At 39.8% G+C, this 22,234-nt stretch overlaps 2 protein-coding genes across 8 annotated transcripts in view; one reads left to right on the top strand and one right to left on the bottom strand.

Annotated features, from left to right (window-relative positions):
* INPP5F (inositol polyphosphate-5-phosphatase F) overlaps positions 1-13,863 on the top strand; it is a 78,618-nt gene extending 64,755 nt beyond the window's left edge. For all 5 annotated transcript variants that reach the window (XM_036265295.1, XM_036265294.1, XM_036265296.1 and 2 more), the window contains 5 exons: positions 6,831-6,902; positions 8,192-8,265; positions 8,701-8,829; positions 9,403-9,490; positions 11,714-13,863. In XM_036265295.1, the coding sequence (XP_036121188.1) occupies positions 6,831-6,902; positions 8,192-8,265; positions 8,701-8,829; positions 9,403-9,490; positions 11,714-12,863 (1,513 nt within the window). In that variant the 3' untranslated portion in view covers positions 12,864-13,863. The remainder of the gene's footprint in view (positions 1-6,830; positions 6,903-8,191; positions 8,266-8,700; positions 8,830-9,402; positions 9,491-11,713) is intronic.
* A 2,121-nt stretch (positions 13,864-15,984) lies between these two features.
* Positions 15,985-22,234, bottom strand: part of LOC118632305 (minichromosome maintenance complex binding protein) — a 34,919-nt gene continuing 28,669 nt past the window's right edge. For 2 of the 3 annotated variants that reach the window (XM_036265304.1, XM_036265305.1), the window contains exons 14-16: positions 21,831-21,995; positions 16,614-16,702; positions 15,985-16,261 (exon numbers count right to left, since the gene is read on the bottom strand). In XM_036265304.1, coding sequence (XP_036121197.1) covers positions 16,135-16,261; positions 16,614-16,702; positions 21,831-21,995 — 381 coding nt within the window. In that variant the 3' untranslated portion in view covers positions 15,985-16,134. The remainder of the gene's footprint in view (positions 16,262-16,613; positions 16,703-21,830; positions 21,996-22,234) is intronic. The other variant, XM_036265306.1, reaches the window with a different exon arrangement.

Below are 22,234 nucleotides of genomic sequence, written 5' to 3'. Positions count from 1 at the left end.
GCCTCCCACATGACCCCAAACAGGGCTGGGGATCGAACCTCAACAGATGTACATGCCCTCAACTGGAATTGAACCCACAACTCTTTGGTCCGCGGGCTGACGCTCTAACTGCTGAAGCCAAACTGGCCAGGGCTTAACTTTTTTTTTAACAAAATCATTCAATTATAATCTTCATGATTATGAATTAGAAACATTTCAGAACATTCTAGATCAAGCTCTGAGAATAAAAGGCTCTATTTAGATTTTATCTTATTTTGTATTTATTGTCTTTTTTTTCTTTATTGATTTTAGAGAGAGAAACATCGATGAGAGAGAACATTGATTGGCTGCCTCCTGCATGCCCTCCACTGGAGATCGGGCCCACAAACTAGGCTTATGCCCTGACCAGTAATCGAACTGGCAACCTCTAGGTGCATGGATCAACGCTCAACCATTGAGCCACACCAGCTGCGCTATTTATTGTCTTTTTAATAAAAGGGGCATAAAGCAAGCTAGAAAGAACAATGAATGCAAAGTATTATTTACATATATTAAAATGAATTTTATAATCATTGACTATAGGTTCATAGGGAAACTTTCCATGATTTGATAATTTCATGGATTATTTCACTTTAGTAGTCAGTACTATATGTATGTATGCAATTTGCCGACTCTTAAAATGAGATTTTTCTCACATACAACTTAGCAGAAAATTTCTGTGCTCTTATAAGCCATTTGGTAAAGATTTTTTGATTCATGTACCTTAGGTTTTTTTCCCCTAATAGCAGTCCAACTTAATCCAGCACCAAAAAAAGGGGGTAGTATTTTTAATTCCCATTCAGAAATAACTGCAGATTTCATGACTCCATTTTGCTTGAGTGCACTTCAATTTTTTTAAAGGAGGTGTGATTGTCAATGTCATCTTCCTTAGATCAAGTATTTTTATTTCTGTTTTGGAGAAAATGAAGTAGGGAAAGACCAAAAAAGTTTATTTCTAAAGCTGACTACCATTTTGTAAGGTCATATTAATTCTTATTTCATTTCCATTACTGTAATTCTTGTATAACGTTGGTATCTGGGTTAGTTGTTTTAAAAAATGTCAAGTGTATTTAGCTATGCTATTTGAAGTTTGCAACAAAATTTGGGTACGTACACTTGTTAAAAGTCAGTAGAAGTCTCTTGTATTTAAGAAAAAGATACATGATTGCCCTGGCCGGTTTGGCTCAGCGGTTAGAGAGTTGGCCTGCAGTCTAGAGAGACCCGGGTTTGGTTCCCGCTAAGGGCACGTACCTTGGTTGCAGTTTGTTCCTGGCCCTGGTTGGGTCGTGTGGGTGACAACCACTCGATGTGCCCCTTTCACGTCGATGTTTCTCTCTCTCTTCGCCTCTCTCCCTCCTACTCTATCTGAATAAAAAAATGGGGGAAAAAAGTCCTCGAGTGAGGATTAAAAAAAAAAAGAAGAAAAGAAAAAGATACACGAAACACTCTTGCTGGCAACTGGCCTCATTGGCACAACAGAAGTTGATGGTACTGTATTATATGAAAGTAATACTGAAACAGGCTTGTGTTCTAGGGTCAGGTTTTTAAGAAATCCTTGTTGGGTAGTTAGATTCCTAAATCTCATAATAATTCTGTTCCAAATGCCAGCTTCAGAAATATAGTTGTGCTTCAGTTTTCTCTCATCTTCATTAACTTGATGAAACACTTCTCTTGCTCTTTTTTAAATATTTTGACTCCCACCCCTTTCTAATGTTCAACAATTGCCCTCTTCATTTTTCTTTAATCCTGCACTGTAAAATTTGGTTTTCTAATAACAGGTCACCAGTGATTGTCTTTTGCTCATCTTTGGTTAAAGCTTCTGATGAAGAATAGCTTACATCCATAATACATGCTAGTCAGGAAGTGTCACTGCATCCTTTCCTTTGTTCGTTGGCTCCATTTGGGCTGTACGGATGAGGAGCACTTTTTTAAAAAGCAGAGCCCACTCTTCCTTCACCACAAGTGAATCTTTCAAATTCTGGTGCGTTATCAGCTTTTCAGTTAGTGGTACTATTCCCAAAGATTATCAATGTCTCTTTCCAAATAGTCTCACATTTCATGATTGACAGTGAATGGATGCATGCTTCCATTTCTGTGCTTTTGAATTTATTTAGTTCTATACTTATTATTGCCATGTCTTAGGTCTTAACTTGGTCCAGGGCTTTTGTGTATCTGGTGGTCATACTGAGGAATGAGTGACCTGTACATACTCAAGATCCTTCGTGCAAGTACTTCTGCCACTGTGGATCTCAGCCTGAGCTTTCTGCTGAGTTTGCCTTTTAGTTCGTTTTGTGTGTGTCTTGTTCTATTTCTTCATTCTTTGTTTTAGGATATTTCTTTGCTCTAATTCCTCAGTTGTGGGCCTCTGGCTAAGTCGCCTAATTTCCAATTTGTTCTTAGGGGCCCTACCTCTCTGCTTCAAATGTCACTGCAAGATGTTTTCTAATTCTTTCTTAGATGATCTATTGTTATGTTTGATTGTGAGAACATCTCATCATCTATTTTACGTGCCAAAGCACATTCACCACTGCCATCTTTATCTACATCTACTTCCTTGTGGTCATTGGTGGACAAAAGAGGCCTATCACAGTCAGAGTCAAAGATTCTGTAGAGTGTCCCATCTGCCCAGGTCTCACTGGTGCTAACATGTAAGCCAGTGTCTGACAGAGAATGGTTCTCTGTGTCAGGTCTTCGGTACAGACACAGATTTGGGTCTAAGGAGAGATGGGCAGGGAGCTCCATTGCTTACTGGGACAACAGGATTATCTGAGGGAATGATGTATTGAGGCCAGGGAGGCCTCAGACTTGTGGAATTTGTCTGTGGTCTTCTCTTCTGTGCCAGGGACAGACTGCTCAGGTTTGAGACTCTCCACTCTGGTTTTGGAAAGATCTCCTCTAAGGTTGACCACACCAGAAGTGGTTGTGTCTGACAATGGTTGATGGTTGAGGTGTTAGCTCCTTAGGCATTTGGTTTGTTTTCACTTCTGGCTGTTGTAATTAGTGATGCTGTGAACAAGTTTTACTTGACTACCTGTTTTTCTTTTGGGTATATACCTAGGAGTGGGAATTGCTGGGAATGCATAATTCAATGTTTAACTTTTGAGAAAACACCAAACTATTTTCCACAGTGGCTGCACCATTTTACATTCCCAGTAGCAATGTATGCGAGTTTCAAGTTTTCTGTGTCTTCACCAACACTTACTATTTTATATTTTTTAATTGTCAGTCTAGTGGGTGTGAAGTGACATGTCATTGTGGTTTTGGTTTGCAGTTTCCTAGTGACAAATGATGTGGATTTTTTCGTGTGCTTTTTAGCATTTGTTTATCTTTCCTGGAAAAATGTCTGTTTAAATCCTTTGCCCATTTTTAAAATTGGGTTGTGTGCCTTTTTGTTGTTGAGTTGGGCCATATTTTTGTAAATAAAGATTTACGAGGACTAAGGCTGGGATTAGGGTGAGGCAAGTGAGACCGGGTTGTACAAGAGTAGGGTCAGATACTGTCTTTTTTATTTTTATTTTACTTTTTTAAAGCTTTAAAGCATTTTTATTCTTTTTTTTTTTTTTTATCCTCATCCAAGGACTTGTTTGCATTTACCTTCAGATAGAGTGGAATAGAGAGAGGGAGGAAGAGAGAGAAAAATTGACATAAGAGAGACACATTGAGTGGTTGCCACCCACATGACCCCAACCAGGGCCGGGGACAAACTGCAACCTAGGTATGTGTGTTCTTAGCGGGAACCGAACCCGGGACTCTCTGGTCTGTGGGCCAGTGCTCCAGCCGCTGAGCCATACCGGCCAGGGCAGATCCTGTCTTTTTTAAATGTTTTGTTTAGCTGATATTTTTGCATTAAGTTTGATTTTTTTTAAATAATGAACTAAAAATTATCTTGATGGCTGTTTTTTTTTGCTCCAAAGACTAGGACCTTACTAGTCTTACTGCAGTCACGACCCTATTTAAAATACCTGGTAGAAACAGTACAGCAAGCAGTTTACAAGTAGCTCTAAGCTGAGCAGCAGGAATGGCTGCCCTTACCTTTTTTCTTAACCTCCCAGCACTCCAGATGGAACTGTCCAGCATGGCTCTAGCCTGTTGCTTGGTTTCTGCCAACTTGTAGCATACCTAATGCCCACTTCTGACCCCAGGCCTTTTTCTCTTCAAACACTGAGCACAGCTCAGGTGAATTCCCTGAAGGCAGCCCCTGGCACGTACAGATCAGACCTCTCCAGCCCTCTCTGTGTCCTCTCCCTACAGCTCTCTTGCGCCCCGACTTACTGTAGGAAAAGCTCTTGACTTGAATGACAGCCAAGAAGTGCCTGAGGGTGCGCGGCAGGGAGGGGGAGTCTTAGATGGGAGAGGAGATCCGGGTACTGCGCGAGCGCCCTCCAGCGCCTCCGCAAAGCCCACTCGCTTCTGTCCCGCGCATCGTCCACACCGAGAGCAGGCACCACTCCTCTACCAGTTCTAGTGGAGCAGCGCGGCGGCCACGCTCTTAGACACGTGGCGGTGCCAGGCACACATGCTCGATCACAGCCACGAGTCCACCTTCCAGGGTCCCCGCGGGCAGTGTGGAGAGCCCTCCCCTGAGGTACCTGTGAACCCCCGCAGGGTCAGGCAGGGTGTCGGGGCCGCGTCACGGCGGTGCCCTCCCCGGGGCTGGGGTCTGCTCTCCTCGAGGCTCCCGCTGTGCACACTGCCGCACATGCGCACTGAGTGCGTGCCGCGGCGGAAGTGGGCGGCCCAAGTGAGGCGTGTTCCTGGGTGTGACGTGGCGCGGCAGCTCCGCATTGCCGCGGTCGCCGCAGTCACCGCCGGGCGCCGCAGCCGGGTGGTGTGCTGGTGGCCTTGAGGTTTGACTTGTCCCCGGACAGGAGGACGGACGGACGGACTGACGAGATGCCGCGGTCCCACAGGCCTCCGCCGACGGCTCAACGGTCCGCCAGCGCCGCGGGCAGCGCTGCCGAGCCCAAGCCCGAGGGAGGCAGCCTGGCGGCCACTTTCAGGATTTTTCTCCTTTTTGCAGGACTTATGGTTAAAGTTCCCGTGGGGTTATATTTTTCTTGTAAACTACTCCTTTTCCAAAGTCTCCTATTAATGTCCCCTGACGACAGCGGCTTTTACGCGGCCGTCGTCGCAGGGGTGGGCTGCACGTGGCGCTGCCGTTCTCGTCTTGGTGGTGTGGAAGGAGGGCCCGCCCGGTGGCGGGGGCTCGAGAGCGGCGCAGAGAGGACCTGAGGGTGGCCGCTCGTCCGCTCAAACAGCAAGGTGTCTGTCTGTCTGTCTGTCTGGGGGGAGGGGGAGGGGAGGACAGTCAGCATGTGCTGCCGTGAAGCTTCAGTGGGTGTGGGAGGGGAGGGCCGACGCTCCGCTGCCGGCCTGTTCCGCCACGTGCTTTCTTAAAGGACGGCGTTTGTGACTGAGGCTCACGTCTGACTGATGTAAATATTAACGCCAAAGTAGGACACTAGGATTAGGTGACACTAACATAGTAGAATATTTTTCTTACTAAAATTGTGTTGTGACGTAATTTGTATGGCTTGGCTCCAGCAGCAGTGTTCAGAGTGCACGTAAGTGTCGATGCGCAGAGCTCGCTACGTGCGCGCCGTCCGTGTCCGCCGCGAGGCTGCTGGCGTCTGGAATGTGGCTTTTCCCAGCGTCGGTCAGTGCTCGCTGTGGGCCATTGGTGGTGGTATCAGGGCCTGGCAGTTCATGTCATTCCTTGCATTTGGGGGTGGAAGTTGAGAATTCACTCTCTTAGATTGACAAGGTGCAGCCGATGTTCAATACTGCAGCTTACACTTTTGGTAAATTTTCTCTGCAGTGCTGGTTAAACAATGACCTAATTTTGATGCAGACCAAATACATGACTCAAATTTCATCTACAAATGACTTCCCTACTGTTTTCTATTTGTTTTTCAGTAGCATTTTGATAAGCCTTGGCAAATAGGTATGGAATTCTAAGACGGAATTATCCACTTATAGTGGAATTTTGAGACTAATATAAGAACCCAGATTAATTTCCACCTTTTGGTTGGAAAGGCTGTTATTAATATTTGGTGAATATTAAATTAAGTTTTGAATTCATAGTCTCCCTGTGTTATCTGTTGATTATTTGTAGATTTTATATGTTGACTTTTCTTACTTGTAATCTTTCAAAGGTGTACGTTTTACTGTAGTTTTTGGTTTAGGGGTTCATCAATAGTCATCTAGAGTCTAACCTTTATTTTGATAATTTGATTTTAGAGTGGAAGTTGATATGGCAACATGCACTTAGAATGAGGAAATGTTTGCTTGTTCCTTAAAAGCCTAGTAAATTAATCTATAATAAGGGAAATGCAAAGTAGCTTGGTTTGGTTCCATTTTTGCACGTTACATGTATTTTACATGAGTGTAAAAATACCCTTAATGTGCATGTCATTTTGAAGATTAGGCCATATGAGTTCATCATCTGCACTATTTCTTCCTTTTCAACCTCATTTTTTTTTTTTTTTTTCCAGTTCACCCCTTTACCATTGTCCATCATCCAATTCCCCTGAGTTTCTGTTTCCTCCCTCCTCCTTGGCTACTTCAGGGAGAAGGGACTTCTTTCTCTTCAGCTCCAGTCCTTCCTTCTACCCTCCCCAAACCAGATTTCTTTTTCTTAAGTTCCAAATGGATAGATTGTATACATTTAATTTCAGAAATAGGACACATTATTTGATTTTTCTCTCCCCTCCCCTAGTCTTTTACCATAAGTGGCTCTCCTATAAAAGTAAGCTTGACAAAAATGTAGATTATAATAAAAATATTTAATTGCTTGTGTCATGTTTATTTAGCCTCATTGATGCTACTCACAGAGATGTGGATGTGCTGTTACTGCTTTCTAACTCTGCCTACTACGTTGCCTAGTAAGTTGCTTATTGATTTAAAGCTTTTAATTTTGTTTTTAAATCTAAGACGTTTCCATTGTAAGGAATTAAAAATCTGGTTTTATATATTTTAAGAAACATAATTGAACCCTTTTACCTAACTTATATCATTCAGACTTCCTTTTATCAATCTGAAATGTTTTTTAGAGTTATAATCAGTGTGTTTGTATAATATTCTTTTAGCATTTATTATTTCCTATACATATCCAAAATTTTGATGTATTCCACATCTTTTTATTGTTAATGACCATATATCAGTTTTTATTACTATGCCATAGTTGAATATTTCCCCATTGTTAGGCATTAAATAATTCCTTGTTAGTTTTGCTATTGTGAATGATACAGCTGTAATTCTGCGTGGGTGTGCACATGCATTTCTCTTTGGTTACATTACATCACTTGGTTACAATGATGAATACTACTACTTTTGTGGTTTATTGCCAGATTGATCTCCAGAAAGACTACCAATTAACAATGCTACTAGCGAAAATACAAGTACTTCCTCATAGCCTTGCCAGAATTGAGGGTTGTTTTCTTTTCCCTAATATTCACTTTCTTTTTGGTCTTGTGTGAACTGTCATTTTTTTTTTGTCTTTGGCCCAGGTGCCTGTTGGCATTGAATCACATGGGTTTTTCCTTCTTGATTTGGATATAATTTATATGCTGTATTATTCACAAATACTTAGCTTCAGAACATTTATCTCTATTTTTTGCCTTCCTTTTAGGTGAAGGTTTATGTTTGTTGGGTTTTATTTTATATAAGTTTTTATAAAACTGAAATTATTTTTGCTGTGAATTTCTTTTTTCTAGTGTAAGATCTATAAATTGATTTTTCTTTAGCTATTGAATTATATGTTGCCCTGGCCGGTTTGGCTCAGCGGTTAGAGCGTCGGCCTGCGGTCCTGAGAGACCCGGGTTCAGTTCCCGCTAAGGGCATGTACCTCGGTTGCAGTTTGTCCCCGGCCCTGGTCGGTTGTGCGGGTGGCAGCCACTCGATGTGTTCCTTTCACATCGATGTTTCTCTCTCTCTCTCAGTTCCTCTCTCTCCCTCCCACTCTACCTGAACAAAAAATGGAAAAATGTCCTCGGGTGAGGATAAAAAAAAAAAAAAAAAAAAAAAGAATTATATGTTAATCTCATTTCATCTAATTTTAAAAATATTTGTTTAACTCTGTTGCACTATGGAAGATTTCTTATTATACCTCAGCTGACAAGACAAATATGCTTTGATTTTTAACCCTCTTTTTAATCCCTTTTCCTTTCTCTAGTTATGATGATGAAGTTGATAAAGTAAACCAGTATCAACGACTAAGTCTAGAAGACCTTGAAAAAATAGAAATAGGTAATTTTAAGATACTAACCAAGTTATAGAAAACAAATACTTCTCTTCAAAGAGTAGATCAAGTTATTTATGCAGCCAGTATAACATCTTATTAGAACCAGAAAGGGATATTCCCAGTAGCCTACTTTTTAGGACTGCCTTCTATTCTTTAGAGATTAGTGATGGATATAATCTAATAATAACTATTTCTTTTATTATTTATCTTGTGAAGATTAACCCAGGGATCAAGAAAGTTTAAATATTTGAGACTGAAGAATATTTATTTAGTCTCATCAAACCAAAGTGTCACGATAAATTTGTATTTTATGTGCTTTTGTTTAGATTATGAAGAAAAATGTGCTAAATAATCTAATTGATGAATTGTTGGTCTTTTGAAGATATAGAAGGAAGTAAATGTTATGTGAAAGATTTACATATATTCATTTGGGTCTGTAGGTCCTGAACCCACTCTTTTTGGTAAGCCAAAGTTCTCCTGCATGCGACTGCACTATAGACATAAAGAAACAAGTGGCTATTTCCATACACTGAGAGCTGTAATGCGCAATCCAGAAGAGGATGGGAAAGGTAATGAAGAAAGATGAAATTATTGTGTGATTAACTTTTTATCTGCTCTTATAAGCCCAAATAGAATTGAGGGCAGTACATACCATTGCCAGCTAAATAATCCAGGGAAATAGTTTTGTGATTTGAGACCTTGAAATACCAACTTCGTTCCCAGCAACGCAGGGAGGTTGTTTGAACTGATACAGTTTGGGGCAAGGTAATCTATAATAAGAATTCTGTGTGTGTGATCATATGGATTCTGGGCTTTTCCCACCACATGTGCCTTGTACGGGTAGTAGTTAGGGACCATGCCTGCCTTGTTTACAGCTATTACCCCAGCATCTGGCACTTTAATTCCAATTGATTTGGTTCTTTTGCTCTTTATTTACTCTTCTGTTAAAATTGGTTTTAGAACACTGAATTAGCGGGGGGCGGGGGGGGGAATAAGGAGTTTTCTGTAAATTGAAGCAAATAGATTTGCATTTAACTGTAAGACTACAAATTCCATTTAATATAAGATCTATAAATTGAGTTAGAACTATTTTTTTAGTATGTTTTCGGAGAAAGTAGCAAGCAGTTATATTTGGGTTTCAGATACCCTTCAGTGCATTGCAGAGATGCTGCAGATCACCAAACAAGCCATGGGATTAGATGTACCTATAATCGAGAAAAAACTTGAGAGGTGAGTATACTACTATTATTTCTCTCAGGAATAAAGACATTATTATTCAAAGTCTTATTTCTTTAAAAGTATTTGCACAGGTGGGGGGATCACATTATGTTAATGAGTTGGTATTTAGAGAGGGAAGTGTTGAATTTCTGTGGATCAAAGGTAAACCGTTTTGTTGAGATTATGGCCACAAGTGATATATGTTTAAATTCTTAAAATATACTCAAAAGGGAAGGACTCAATTTAAATACCTTTGTAGAAAAAATAGCCACTATGTTTTATACACTAGGTTTCTGAATTTGGGGAAAGAGTGCCTGTAAACAGATTTTACATTTCAATTTGTGGATTTTCCAGCTAATGAGCAGGTCTCACAGCCCACCTTCCAGTAGAGAAGAGCCATTTGGTCATCTAGAGAAAAATTGTTCAGTCTTTTGTTAGTAGAGGTCATTGTTTCCGTAGTCTTTTTTTTTAAAAATCTTCACCCAAGGATATTTTTCTATTTATCTGTAGATAGAGTGTGTGTGTGTGTGTGGGGGGGGGGGCATTGATTGGTTGCCTCCTGCACGACTAGGGCCGGGGGCCAAACCGCAACCCAGGTACGTGCCCTTGACTGGAACCGAACCCATGACTCTGGTCCGAGGGCTGACACTCTAACTGCTGAGCCAAACCGGCTAGGGCTGTTTCTATAGTCTTGAATGTCATATTTTTTTTTCCTTTATTGATTTGAGAGAGAGGAAGTGAGAGGGAGAGATAGAAACATCGATGAGAGAGAATATCGATTGGCTGCCTCCCGCACGCCCCCACTGGGGATCAGGCCCATAGCCAGGGTATGTGCCCTGACTGGGAATCAAACTGACAATCTCTTGGTGCATGGGTCGATGCTCAACCATTGAGCCACACCGGCCGGACTTTAATGCTATAATTTTTTTTTTTAAAGAAAGGGTTGTCTTATTTATTTATTTTTGGTACATGCCCCTAGCAGGAACCAAACCTGGGACTCTCTGGTCTGCAAGCTGACGCTCCAACCGCTGAACCAAACTGGCCAGGGCTACTGTTTTAATTTTTATAAAATAGTCTCATGACCAGTGATGCTGCATGACCAACAAGAATCAAACATTCAAGACACGTGGCAAATAACACGACTGTTTTTATTTATAGCTGTCGTGAGGGATACCAAAGGAGAAACCACTAACTTGAGTTATGTTAAGTGTCCCAGATCTTTTCAAATAAATTCAGATAACCCACAGGGAAGGAACATGAGGAAACAAAATTCTGCCTCCCACCTCTACCTGAATTCAGCCAAATTGGAGTGGAGATTACGGTGCTGTAGATTCCCATTTATAATTAGTGTTGCCTTTGCCAGTCATTTAGATTTGTATGTGGAGTCTTTGAAATGTGCTTAGTCTGAATTTTGGGTGTGGGTTTTTGTTCTTTTGAGAGAAATTTATTCTCAGAATGCACAAAAACATGGGCTGAGGCAACTGTTGGGAGGCTTCCCTCCCTTCTTCCACTGTCTGCTCCGCCTCTCTGAATGCCTAGGAGAATACAGTGGAAGGAAATATGCAATAACAGCAGTCAACTCTGAAGACAAAATGTTTGGCCCCAAATAACACAACATAATTAATCCAATTACCAGAAAGGTCTTCATTGGGCAGGTTTAAAATACTGCAGATGTCGTAGTGTTCCCACTACTACATCTTTGTTGTTGCACCTGGCGGCCTGCTTGAGGAAGGTGAAGATAGAGCACATGTGGGAGATGTCTCTCGCCTGCTTGCTGGGCTTGGGTTAGTCACACAGCCAGGCCACCCATTACTACTCAGTGCCTGGGAACAATTCACTAATGTCATTTACAAAGGCTTCTGCTGCCCTCTTGTAAAATACTAACCACTGACTTTCAAAAACTCAGTATGAAGAAGATATACCTTATGTTTTAATATTGATTATATGCCGAAACAACAATATTTTGTATATGTTGGGTTAAATAAAATAGTATTAAAATTCATTTCACATTTTTAATGTGGCTGTTTTCAGTTATATCAACAGCTCACATATTTCTGTTGGACAATCCTGTTCTAGTGTCAACTCCAAGGGGTTATCTTAGTTTATCGATTAGCAATGCACTATTTTCACGAAATGCGGGCCAATTTAAATAACATAATTTTCACTTACTTTAATAATTGGAACTGGTATGTTGACTTCCATAGGGAATTAACTTTTTTCTCTTCTACTTTGTAGGAAGAGCAGTAAACCTCATGAAGACATCATTGGCATCAGATCTCAAAATCAAGGCTCTCTGGCCCAGGGAAAAAATTTTTTAATGAGCAAATTTTCATCTCTAAATCAAAAAGTGAAACAGACCAAATCCAATGTAAACATTGGCAATCTACGAAGGCTAGGAAACTTTGCAAAACCTGAAATGAAAGTTAATTTTCTAAAACCAAACTTAAAAGTAAATCTTTGGAAGTCAGATAGTAGTCTTGAAACCATGGAAAACACAGGTGTGATGGATAATAAAGTCCAGGCAGAGTCTGATGGGGAAATGTCTTCAGATAATGACTCCTACCGCTCTGATGAATTCCTTACAAATTCCAAGTCTGATGATGACAGGCAGCTAGCTAATTCTTTAGAGAACGTAGGACCAATAGACTATGTTCTTCCGAGTTGTGGTATTATTGCTTCAGCACCTCGATTAGGAAGTCGATCCCAATCTATTAGCAGCACTGACGTTAGCATTCATGCTCCTTCAGATAATACTATTGGAAGTGAGCTTGGAAAAGGCCGTGAGTCTCCTTTAAGAAAAAGTCCTTCTGCTGACAATATACACATATTGACTGGTTTTGCCAAGCCTGTGGATATTTACTGCCACAGATTTGTACAAGATGCACAAAGCAAAACGACCCAACTGTCAGAAACCAGATCTATTTCTCAGCAGCCTAGTGAGGAAGGAAATCAAACGACCAATCAAGTTTCTAATGAAGAAACCCAATCTGAATCAATGGAACAGATACCTCCTCGACCATCTCAATTAGATGTGTCTTTTTCCGCAACAGGCCCACAGTTTTTGTCTGTTGAACCAGTGCATTCAGTTGTATCTCAAAAGACCCCTGGCTCTGGATCCAGCACGCTTGAACTTGACACAGGGCTTCACGTAACTCCTTCTCCTTCAGAGAGCAACAGCAGCAGAGCAGTCTCTCCCTTTGCGAAGATTCGGAGTTCCATGGTCCAGGTTGCTAATATTACCCAAGCTGGGTTAACCCAGGGGATAAACTTTGCAGTGGCAAAGGTTCAAAAGAGCCCTGCCGAACCTGAAGTGGTTAATGAAATCCAGCAAAACGAACTTAAAAATATGTTTACACAATGCCAGACACGAATAATTCAGATTTAGTTTTTAGCCACAAAGAATCCTGTGGCTTTTACATAATCCAAAAAAAAACGTTTCACATATTAGGCGATTTTAACCTGTACTGACTTTGAATTTAGGGATCATAAATTCTAATTATGTTTATTGGGAAAGGTTTTAAAAGGAGTGTGAACTTGAGCAGATTTCCAAATTTGAGAGGACAACAGAAGTGCATCATCCTAGAATGTGTAGACCTGAGTAGCTTATACACTACAGAGCTGTTTGTCTCTGAATGTAATTCAGGAACGGATTACTTTGGGATATAACCTGAGCCTTTTTTGGAGTGGGTGGGTAGGTGGGGCAGTTGAGTGTATGAAGTAGACACATCAAGGATGGTCATGGATACATTTAGGGGATTAGCTTTTTATAATTTGTTTTTCTCAGTACATGTTTGTGTATTCTACAAGGTAAATATATTTAGTTTTTAGTGATTTTAAGTGTTACTAATAATGAGAAGCATTTCAGTTATAAAAAACTTGGTTTTGTTTTGATGGTTTAACCATTCCCTATGAAGAATGGAGAATTATTGGCATAGTCAAGTAATGTATGCCTATTTGATCCTAATTTTCCCCATATTCTAAACAAATTTTAAATTTTCTGCCACCCTGTATACCCCAAAGTCTAGGAGCATTAAGACGTGTCAGTCATAAAACCTGAGACATCAGATGTGAGTACCAGCACCCATTAATTTTGCTGTTTTCAGGTAAGAATGTACATTTACTGGATATTGGTAATTTCTTCAAAGAAGTCTTCAAGTTTTAATTTTTTGTAGGGAGCATTCCTTAACATCTTGTGTAGACTATTTACAACTATTGAAACTTAGTATGAAGCACAACTGTGCTAAAATTGTTTTTTTGACCATAACCCCGACCACATGGAAACAGGGTCTCTTCTGTAAGCCCATACATTAACAAAGTTGCACACTTTATTCCAAACAAGTATTGGTTTGTCTGATATCTTTAGATCCTTATTCTGTTGAAGTGATTCTCAGCTAAACATTATGTCTGTTATAATTTTGATAAGTATTTGTTATTTATTAGTGATATTTGTGTGTGTGCGTGTGTGTATGTGTGGTGTCAAATCTTGTGACTATTTAAAAATAAAATGCCATTGTAATTTAAAGTGACAATGTATGAGAATTCCTTGAATAATATTTTAAAGATAAGGGTTCGATTTTTGAATCACATTAACGAATTTCATAACCAAACACTTGGTCCCAGCCTTTCTAAATATTTTACTCTTGAAGTATTTTCATGATTTCTAACTTTTCAAATGATGAAATGGGTCAGACTATCAAATTTTAAAACCCAAACATTGGAAGTAAATGTTTTGTCTCATTCTTTACCAACTTTTCTTGAAAATATTAACTGCCCCACAACATGAGAAAATATTAAGCAAAGTCATGTGGTAAAATGTTTTAAGCTCCACAGAAATTAGTTCCGAAGAGATTTGAAAACTAAAAGTAGTTCCAATGAGAGTAATGTTCGTTCAGTTTCCTGGTGATTCAAATAGTATTAACATCACATTAGATCAACAACTTTAATGTCCACGTGTATAGCAAGGGAGAAAAGGGTTTCTGACTCCCCAAGTTTGCTTCCTACCTGCTCAAGTGAGCACACCACGCTACACCACCTCTGGTAATGGTTTTCCACCAAGAGGTCACAGTATCTCTTCCACACAGACCACATGGGATGAGTTTTAGTTAGTTCTTTGAAAGAAGAACCTTTTCTGCAAGACCAGGCCACTTACCTACTTCTCTTTAGTAAATTACAATTCACATTGGGACAATAAACACACAGTAACTAATCTACTCTATTGAATTTTATTCCCACAAATCCAGTTGAGGTTTCATTTCTAAAAGTTTAAAGAAGGTCTAGTCTACCAGTTATAAAAATGAAAACCAGTTAGAATACTAAATATAAGCATTATTTACATTAGTTTATAAAAATAGATTTGAGTTTAGGAAAAGTTAATTAGTAATTTTCACTTCAGTTTGTTAGGCATAATAAATTCCTTGATTTTCAAGGCCGACCCTGTTTCCTTGGTTAGCAATGTCATTCTAGGCTTGGGAGGTGAATTTAAGGAATCATTTAACTGAACTCTAATGTTTTCAAATAGATAAGTTACTGACTGAAAGAAATTAAACTTTATATACAACCACTGATAACATAAGCAGCATTCCAACCTTTCCAAACATTCTGGATGCCACAGTTATACTATATACTGCATTAATTTGTTTTGTAGCTATAAATAATATTTTTGTTCAAGTAAAAACTTTTTTCTAAAGAAGGCATTTTAAAAAAGTTAACTATTTTGCTCTCTTCACATTTAGGCAAAACACCTTCATAGGGCAGAATCTCCTTAAGTGAGTGCCATAAAACAGTGGTTCCCAAATGCACTAGGGTGAAATGAGAAAAATAAGGACAATGGAGTATTTTTTCAAAAAGCTACATTTATTCCATTTAAAGGACTATCTTGTTCTGAGCTTGTCCTCTTATGAAAAAAATAATGGTGATAATACAGTGATTTCTTTCAGATAACTTGGCAAAATAAATTGGCAACCTTGTCCATCCCAAAATTTTGGGACTTATTACTTACTGGTCCATGAACTCCAAAAGTATGGGAACCACTGCTACATTAAAGACTAGTTTTGCAGGTTAACAACTGTTAAATAGAAAAAACCTTCTATGGTCAAATGTTTGGGAAATCATGTGAAATTCTGTAATATTTCCCAAACATCTGACCACTAAACACATTCAGATGCACTGTTAACTGGAAAGACATAAAAATCTTAAGCGAACAATTCCTGACTTCGGAGTTGCAACAATTTTTCTTCAAATGAAGTTGATGCTAAAAAGGAGGGACATCTGTAATACTTTCAACATTAGAGATAAATTAAAAAAAATTGATGCTGGCATTTCAACAGTCTGGTCTATGACTTAGCTGAAGCTAAGGAAATGGTATAATCACCAACATTTATCTTATCAATATTAAACTTTTAATATCAAATACATTTTTGTACATTATTACTAATTTATATAATTATAAAACAAACTCCAAAAGCTCCATAAAATCAGTAAGGTAAAAGCCCCTACTGAATATTATATAAACTTCAGATGTTACCAGGCTTGATTTCAGGAAAAGTCATTGGTTTTTGATACAAATTATCTACAAAACAATGTGGTATAAATGATATTTGAATTTTATAATAATGTGGCTATAATTTGCCCATTACTCTTTCATAGGTATCAGATGTTTAAAGTTCGTTTCCATTCACACATTTCTGCTGTTGAAGCCTGGTTCTTCGCAAAGACTCCAGCTGCTTCGCTCTTAGCCATCGTTCTCTTGACAGTGTTGTCTGACCAGCACTGAGAGACAGAAACCTAGTTTGAGACAGAAACAAATTTAAGTCTAGACCTAGAAATAATGGTTTAGGACATAAGATCTCTAGTAGGGCTAGAAGTCAAGAGCCAAGTTGGACTTCTACAAAGGAATCTTTAAGTCATATTTAGAGGGTGACTTGCTTTTAGAAGCTTAGAGAACACGAACCATGCTTGGTTCCACTGAAGTGATCACTGGCCAAACACAATTTCACTTCAACGAGCCACTTCACAAGGTGTTTTTAAAAGAAAAAGGTTCATTTCTATTTTTAGAACTCTACCTCAGTTATTACTAAATAAATTAGGGGCTGTATTCACTGCTTACTTTAAGCAATTATGGACATGTACCACTTACCGAGCTATAATGAGCAACTGGTGGAGATCATCAGCAGTGATGCTCTGAGGGTCATTCTTGCGCATTTCCACAAAGTCGTCTTCAACTGCCTTTATCAAGAGAGTAAATGGACTTTAAAACCATTCCTTAGGAGGAAACGACATTTGCATTTAATAGAAAAAGGGAAAGTAACATGGTCCCTTGACTGCTGTACAAATGAAGTCAGCCCAGCTTCTTAGACAAATGAGGAAACTAACGGGTGAAAGGATTGAGAACCAAACTTTATACATACAAATAATGCTACCGATGAAGGTAATCCAAACAAAATAAAACTCAGATTCATTTATGAAGACCAGGCAAACAGATATAAGTTAGCAATGTGCAAAGCAAACACAATGCTTTTAAACACAGCCAAGAATGACGTCAGTAAACATGGCAGAGTTAAGACCTCTGAAAATTCTTTCCACCATTAAAGGGAATAAGAACACTAGTAAAAATGATCAAAATCAACTTTTTCAAAACTAAATTAACCAGATGCTTATAGCAATCTGAGGAGCATTTATTCAAGAAAGGCACTAAGTACATTGAGCTTTGCGGGATTTTAACTTGCCCTATTCCCCACGCCCACCCCACCCCACCTCACCTCCCAAGCAGGCCTGAAAATGGATAGCCTGGCAGTCACTGAAGAGGGTAGTGGGGCTGAAGCTCTTTCAAAGTTCCATTCAAAGAGAATTATCATTTGACTATCTGGTGGTTCCCTGGAAGAAACCACCTGCAAGGTTGTCTTTATTTAACTGACTTGGAGCTTGCCCAGAGTGAACAGTCTCTTCCCCCATGGCATTTATTTAAAAAACAATCAGAAGCAATTATTGACCATCTTGGCTACTTCGGGTACTGGCTAACCAAAACCCTTAGGAAAATTAGGGAATGAAATGTCCATGTGTGTGATATATCTATATAAATAAATTTCTAGGAATTAAAAAAGCCACATGCACACACAGGTCTGAGTGCATGCTCACATCAGAGCAGGCCCTAAGCTCTCACTTCTGAATAACCTTGAGGCTCTACACAAGCAGAAAGTGAAGGAAAGCTAGGGCAGAGTTGTAAACTGCACAGCTGTGTTGAAGGCTTGCCCCAAAATGGATACAAAGCCCCTTGGCTTAGATCGGGAGACATACTGCTTCCAGGTATCTCAGGAAATTAAATTTCTTTCTAATCACTGAGTCACCACTAAGCTAAGATAGCAGAAACGTTAGTGTCCACATACAACAAAGAACATAAACTATAGAATTAATTCAGAAAATCATTACATAACAACAAACACTGGTTGGGGGCAAGGGAATATCTGTCAGGAGAGTTAACACATTGTATTATTTAAAATGTCTAGTTTTCAACACAAAAATCAGGAGACATACAAAGAAACAAGAATGTATAACCCATTCATTAGACAAAAATAAGTCAATAGGAACTGTCCTTAAACGCAAAGAATGGACTGATAAGACAAAGACTTTAAATGAGCCATTTAAAATATATTCAAAGAACTACAGGAAACCACATAAATTACTAAAAGAAAACATGAGAATGATGTCTTGCCAAATAGAAAATAGCAATAAATAAAAATTATTTTAAAAACAAATAGAAATACTGAGGTTGAAAAATATAAGTGAAATTAAAAATACACTAGAGACTTCCGGTCAAGATGGTGGTGTAGGTAAACGCGGTATTGCGTCCTCCCACAACCACATCAAAGTTACAACTAAACTACAGAACAACCATCATTCAAAACCGCCTGAAATCAAGCTGAATGCAAATCCTACAACTACGGAATTAAAGCAGCAGCCACATCCAGACTGGTAGGAGGGGCAGCGCGAGGGGCTGGTCCCACACCCACGTGTGGCGGATACAAATCAGGAGGATACCTCAGCTGGGAAGGTCCTCCCTGAGGACTGAGGGGTCCCCATCCCACACCAGGTGCCCCGCTCAGGGTTCCAGTGCCAGGAAGAGAAGTCCCCATAAATTCTGGCTGGAAAAACCAGCAGGAACTGAGGCTCAGGGAGGCTGAGGTGGCTGGAGCCCCAGGCAGCTCCTTAAAGGGCCCGCGCAGGGACTTATCGGACTCTCTCCCTCTAAGCTTGGAGGGGAGGCAGCTCGAGGGGCGCCAGAGACACACGGGGAAGAACTGAGCTGTTTGGCATTGGAGCGAGGGCTGGAGAGGGGGCTTTCTCCCGGACAGACGTGCTGTCAGAGGCCTTTGTTCCTTTGGTGAGCCCTTCCGGGGGCGGCAGACAGTCGCCATATCTGGGACTCCAGCAACCTGGCTCACACTGGTAGCCCAGCCCTGCTGACTCCCTGAGGCCCCGCCCCGCCCCGCCCCACCCAACTTTCAAGCCCACCCAAGCTGTTACCAGTTGCTTCACCATAGGATTGGCCTGTCTTGGATCCTGCTTCAGGTTTTTCCTAAATTCTTTCAAACGAGCAGCATCTGGTCTCAGCTAGCCCCATACCTCTCTTTAAGTAATACACTAAAACAAACACAGGGAGGCAGCCAAAATGAGGAGACAAAGAAACAGGTCCCAAATGAAAGAACAGAACAAAACCCCAAGAAAAGAACTAAGCGAAATGGAGATAAGCAACCTAACAGATACTAAGTTCAAAATACTGCTTATAAGGATGCTCAATGAACTTAGTGAGAACCTCAGCGAACTTAGGGAGGGCCTCAAGAGCATAAAAAAGGACCAGTTAGAAATCATGGATACACAGTTAGAATTGAAGGAGGCATTAACTGAAATAAAGAATAATTTACACAGCTTCAATAATAGAGTATGTAAATCCAAGGAGCAAACCATCGATTTGGAATATAAGGAAGCAAAAAATGCCCAATCAGAACAGCAAAAAGAAAAAAGAATCCAAAAAAATGAGGAGAGTGTAAGGAGCCTCTGGGACAACTTCAAGCGTGCCAACATTCGCATCTTGGGGGTGCCAGAAGGAGAAGAGCGAGAACAAGAAATCGAAAACCTGTTTGAAACAATAATGGCAGAAAACTTCCCTAACTTGGTGAAGGAAACAGACATCAAGTCCAGGAAGCACAGAGAGTCCCAAACAAGATGAACCCCAAGAGGCCCACACCAAGACACATCATCATCAAAATGCAAAAAGTTCAAGACAGAGAGAATCTTAAAAGCAGCAAGAGAAAGGCAGCTAGTTACCTACAAGGGAGTTCCCATGAGGCTGTCAGCTGATTTCTCAAAAGAAACTTTGCAGGCCAGAAGGGAGTGGCAAGAAATATTCAGAGTGATGAAAAGCAAGAACCTACAACCAAAATTACTCTATCCTGCAAAGCTGTCATTTAGAATCGATGGCCATATAAAGACTTTTCCAGACAAGAAAAAGTTAAAGGAGTTCATCATTACCAAACCGTTATTATATGAAATGATGAAGGGTCTTTTTAAAGAAAAAGATAAAATGTATGAACAAACAAAATGGCAATGAATACATATCTATCAACAATGGAATCTACAAACAAAATGAACGGGTAGAACAGAAACATTCTCATAGATACAGAGAACATTTTGTTGGTTGCCAGTTGGGAGGGGGGTTGGGGGAATGGGTGAAAAAGGTGAAGGGATTAAGAAGCACAAATTGGTTGCTAGACTGACAAACCTCAAAGGGAAAGGGATTGGGGGGGTGGGAAGAAATAAACCAAAGAACTTATATGCATAACCAATGGACACAGACTATAGTGTGGGAAAAGGTGGGAGGGGGGTGGGAATGGGGAGGAGGGGGTCAATGGGGGAAAAATGTGGAACATCTGTAATACATTTTACATCCAACAATAAAGATTTAAAAAAAAAAAAACACTAGAAAGGCTCCAAGGTAGATTTGAGCAGGCAAAAGATTCAGTAAACCTGCAGTTAGGGCAACTGAGACTATTCAGTCTGTGGAACAGAAAGCAAAAAGAACGAAGAAATATGAACAGAGCCTCAACGACTTGGGGGACTCCATTAAGTGTGCCAGCATACATATAAGGGACTGCCAGAGAGAAGAGGAAAAGGGACAAAGACATTTAAAGACGCTATGGTCAAAACTTACCAAATTTCTTGAAAACTTCCCCAAAATGTGCATTAATCTGCACATCCAAGAAGTTCAACTCCAAGTGGGAAAACTCAGAGACCCCCACCTAGACACATCAGTTAAACTGTCAAAAGCCAAAGAGAGAATCTTGAAAGAACAAGAGAAAAACTACTCATGTACAAAGCAGCCTCTCATCAGAAACCAGAGGCCAGAAGACAGTTGGAGGACATTCATGGTGGAGGTATATTTGGAGGAAATACTGCTTTATATTTTTAATTTTTTAAGTATTATTATTAATTTGTTCATCCTCACCTGAAGATATTTAGAAAGAGTGGAAGGGAGGGAGAGAGAGAAACATTGATGTGAGAGACACATCAATTGGTTGCCTCCAACACGACCCTGACCAGGGCCAGGGATCCCACCTGCAACCCAGGTACGTGCCTTTGACCGGAATTGAACCCGTGAAACCTGTGACCCTTAGGTTCACAGGCTGACACTCTGTCTGCAGAGCCAAATCGGCCAGGGTGGACATACTGCTTTTTAAATAGCTCAGAATTCTACGTCCAGCAAAAACTAGTCTTCAAAAATGAAGAAGAAATGAAGACATCTCTGGATAAGCAAAACCTTAAGAGAAAATTTGTCACAAGCCCATCTGCCCTTCAAGAAATAAATAGAGTTCTTCAAGCCGAAACAAAAGAACGCTGCAAAGTACTCAAATCCACATAAATACCATTGGAAAGGGTAAATATAAAATGTCTTTTTCTTTGTAACTTTCCCCCTCTGATTTAAAGACAACTGTATAAAGATGTAATCTGTATGACAATAAAGAACAAAGAGAAAAAATGAAACTGTAAAGGAATAAAATTTTTGTATACTACTGTAATTAAGCTGGCATTAATCTCAAATTAACGGTTATAGTTAAGATGTTAATTGTAGCACCCAGGGCAACTACTAAGAATAAGAATTTGTAAAAGACATGGAAAGTAAAATTGTATACTAGAAATATGTATTTCAAATAAAAAGACAACAGGAAAAGAGGAACAAAAAAGATATGAGGCATATTGAAAACAAATGACAAAGTTACCTTATCAGTAAATACAGTAAATGTAAATTAATTAAATAGTCCAATTCAACACAGGGAAATCCTTTATTTTAACCCAAACATACCTTGGTTATTTCATCAGATATGCTATAATCCAGGAACCTCAGGAGGGTCAGATAAACGCGGAATTTGTTGAGCACAGAAGGCAGCACTGCTGAGAGAAGGCTGTTCATGTACTCCTCCATGTTCGGTGGGATTAGCTGTGGCTGCAAGTGGATCTGGCAGTCTGCCTGAAAAGAGACATAGTATATGGTATTTTCCAAGTTCTTAAATTAATCTAAAATTTTAGGAGGATGGATGCATCATCTTACCAACCCCTAAGGGAATTAAAAATAGTATTTATTATTGGGAGGAGGTCACTTTTTAACATTAATTTATACACACTATACCTACACCTTGACAATTACAAAAGTTAGCCTTTTCTTGGTTACTTATGTTTTCTCAACAGTATCAGCAAACATATAAAAAG

This window comes from Molossus molossus, unplaced genomic scaffold, assembly GCF_014108415.1.
Source record: "Molossus molossus isolate mMolMol1 unplaced genomic scaffold, mMolMol1.p scaffold_m16_p_17, whole genome shotgun sequence".
NCBI lineage: Eukaryota > Metazoa > Chordata > Mammalia > Chiroptera > Molossidae > Molossus > Molossus molossus.
This window is presented reverse-complemented; position numbering and strand designations above follow the sequence as displayed.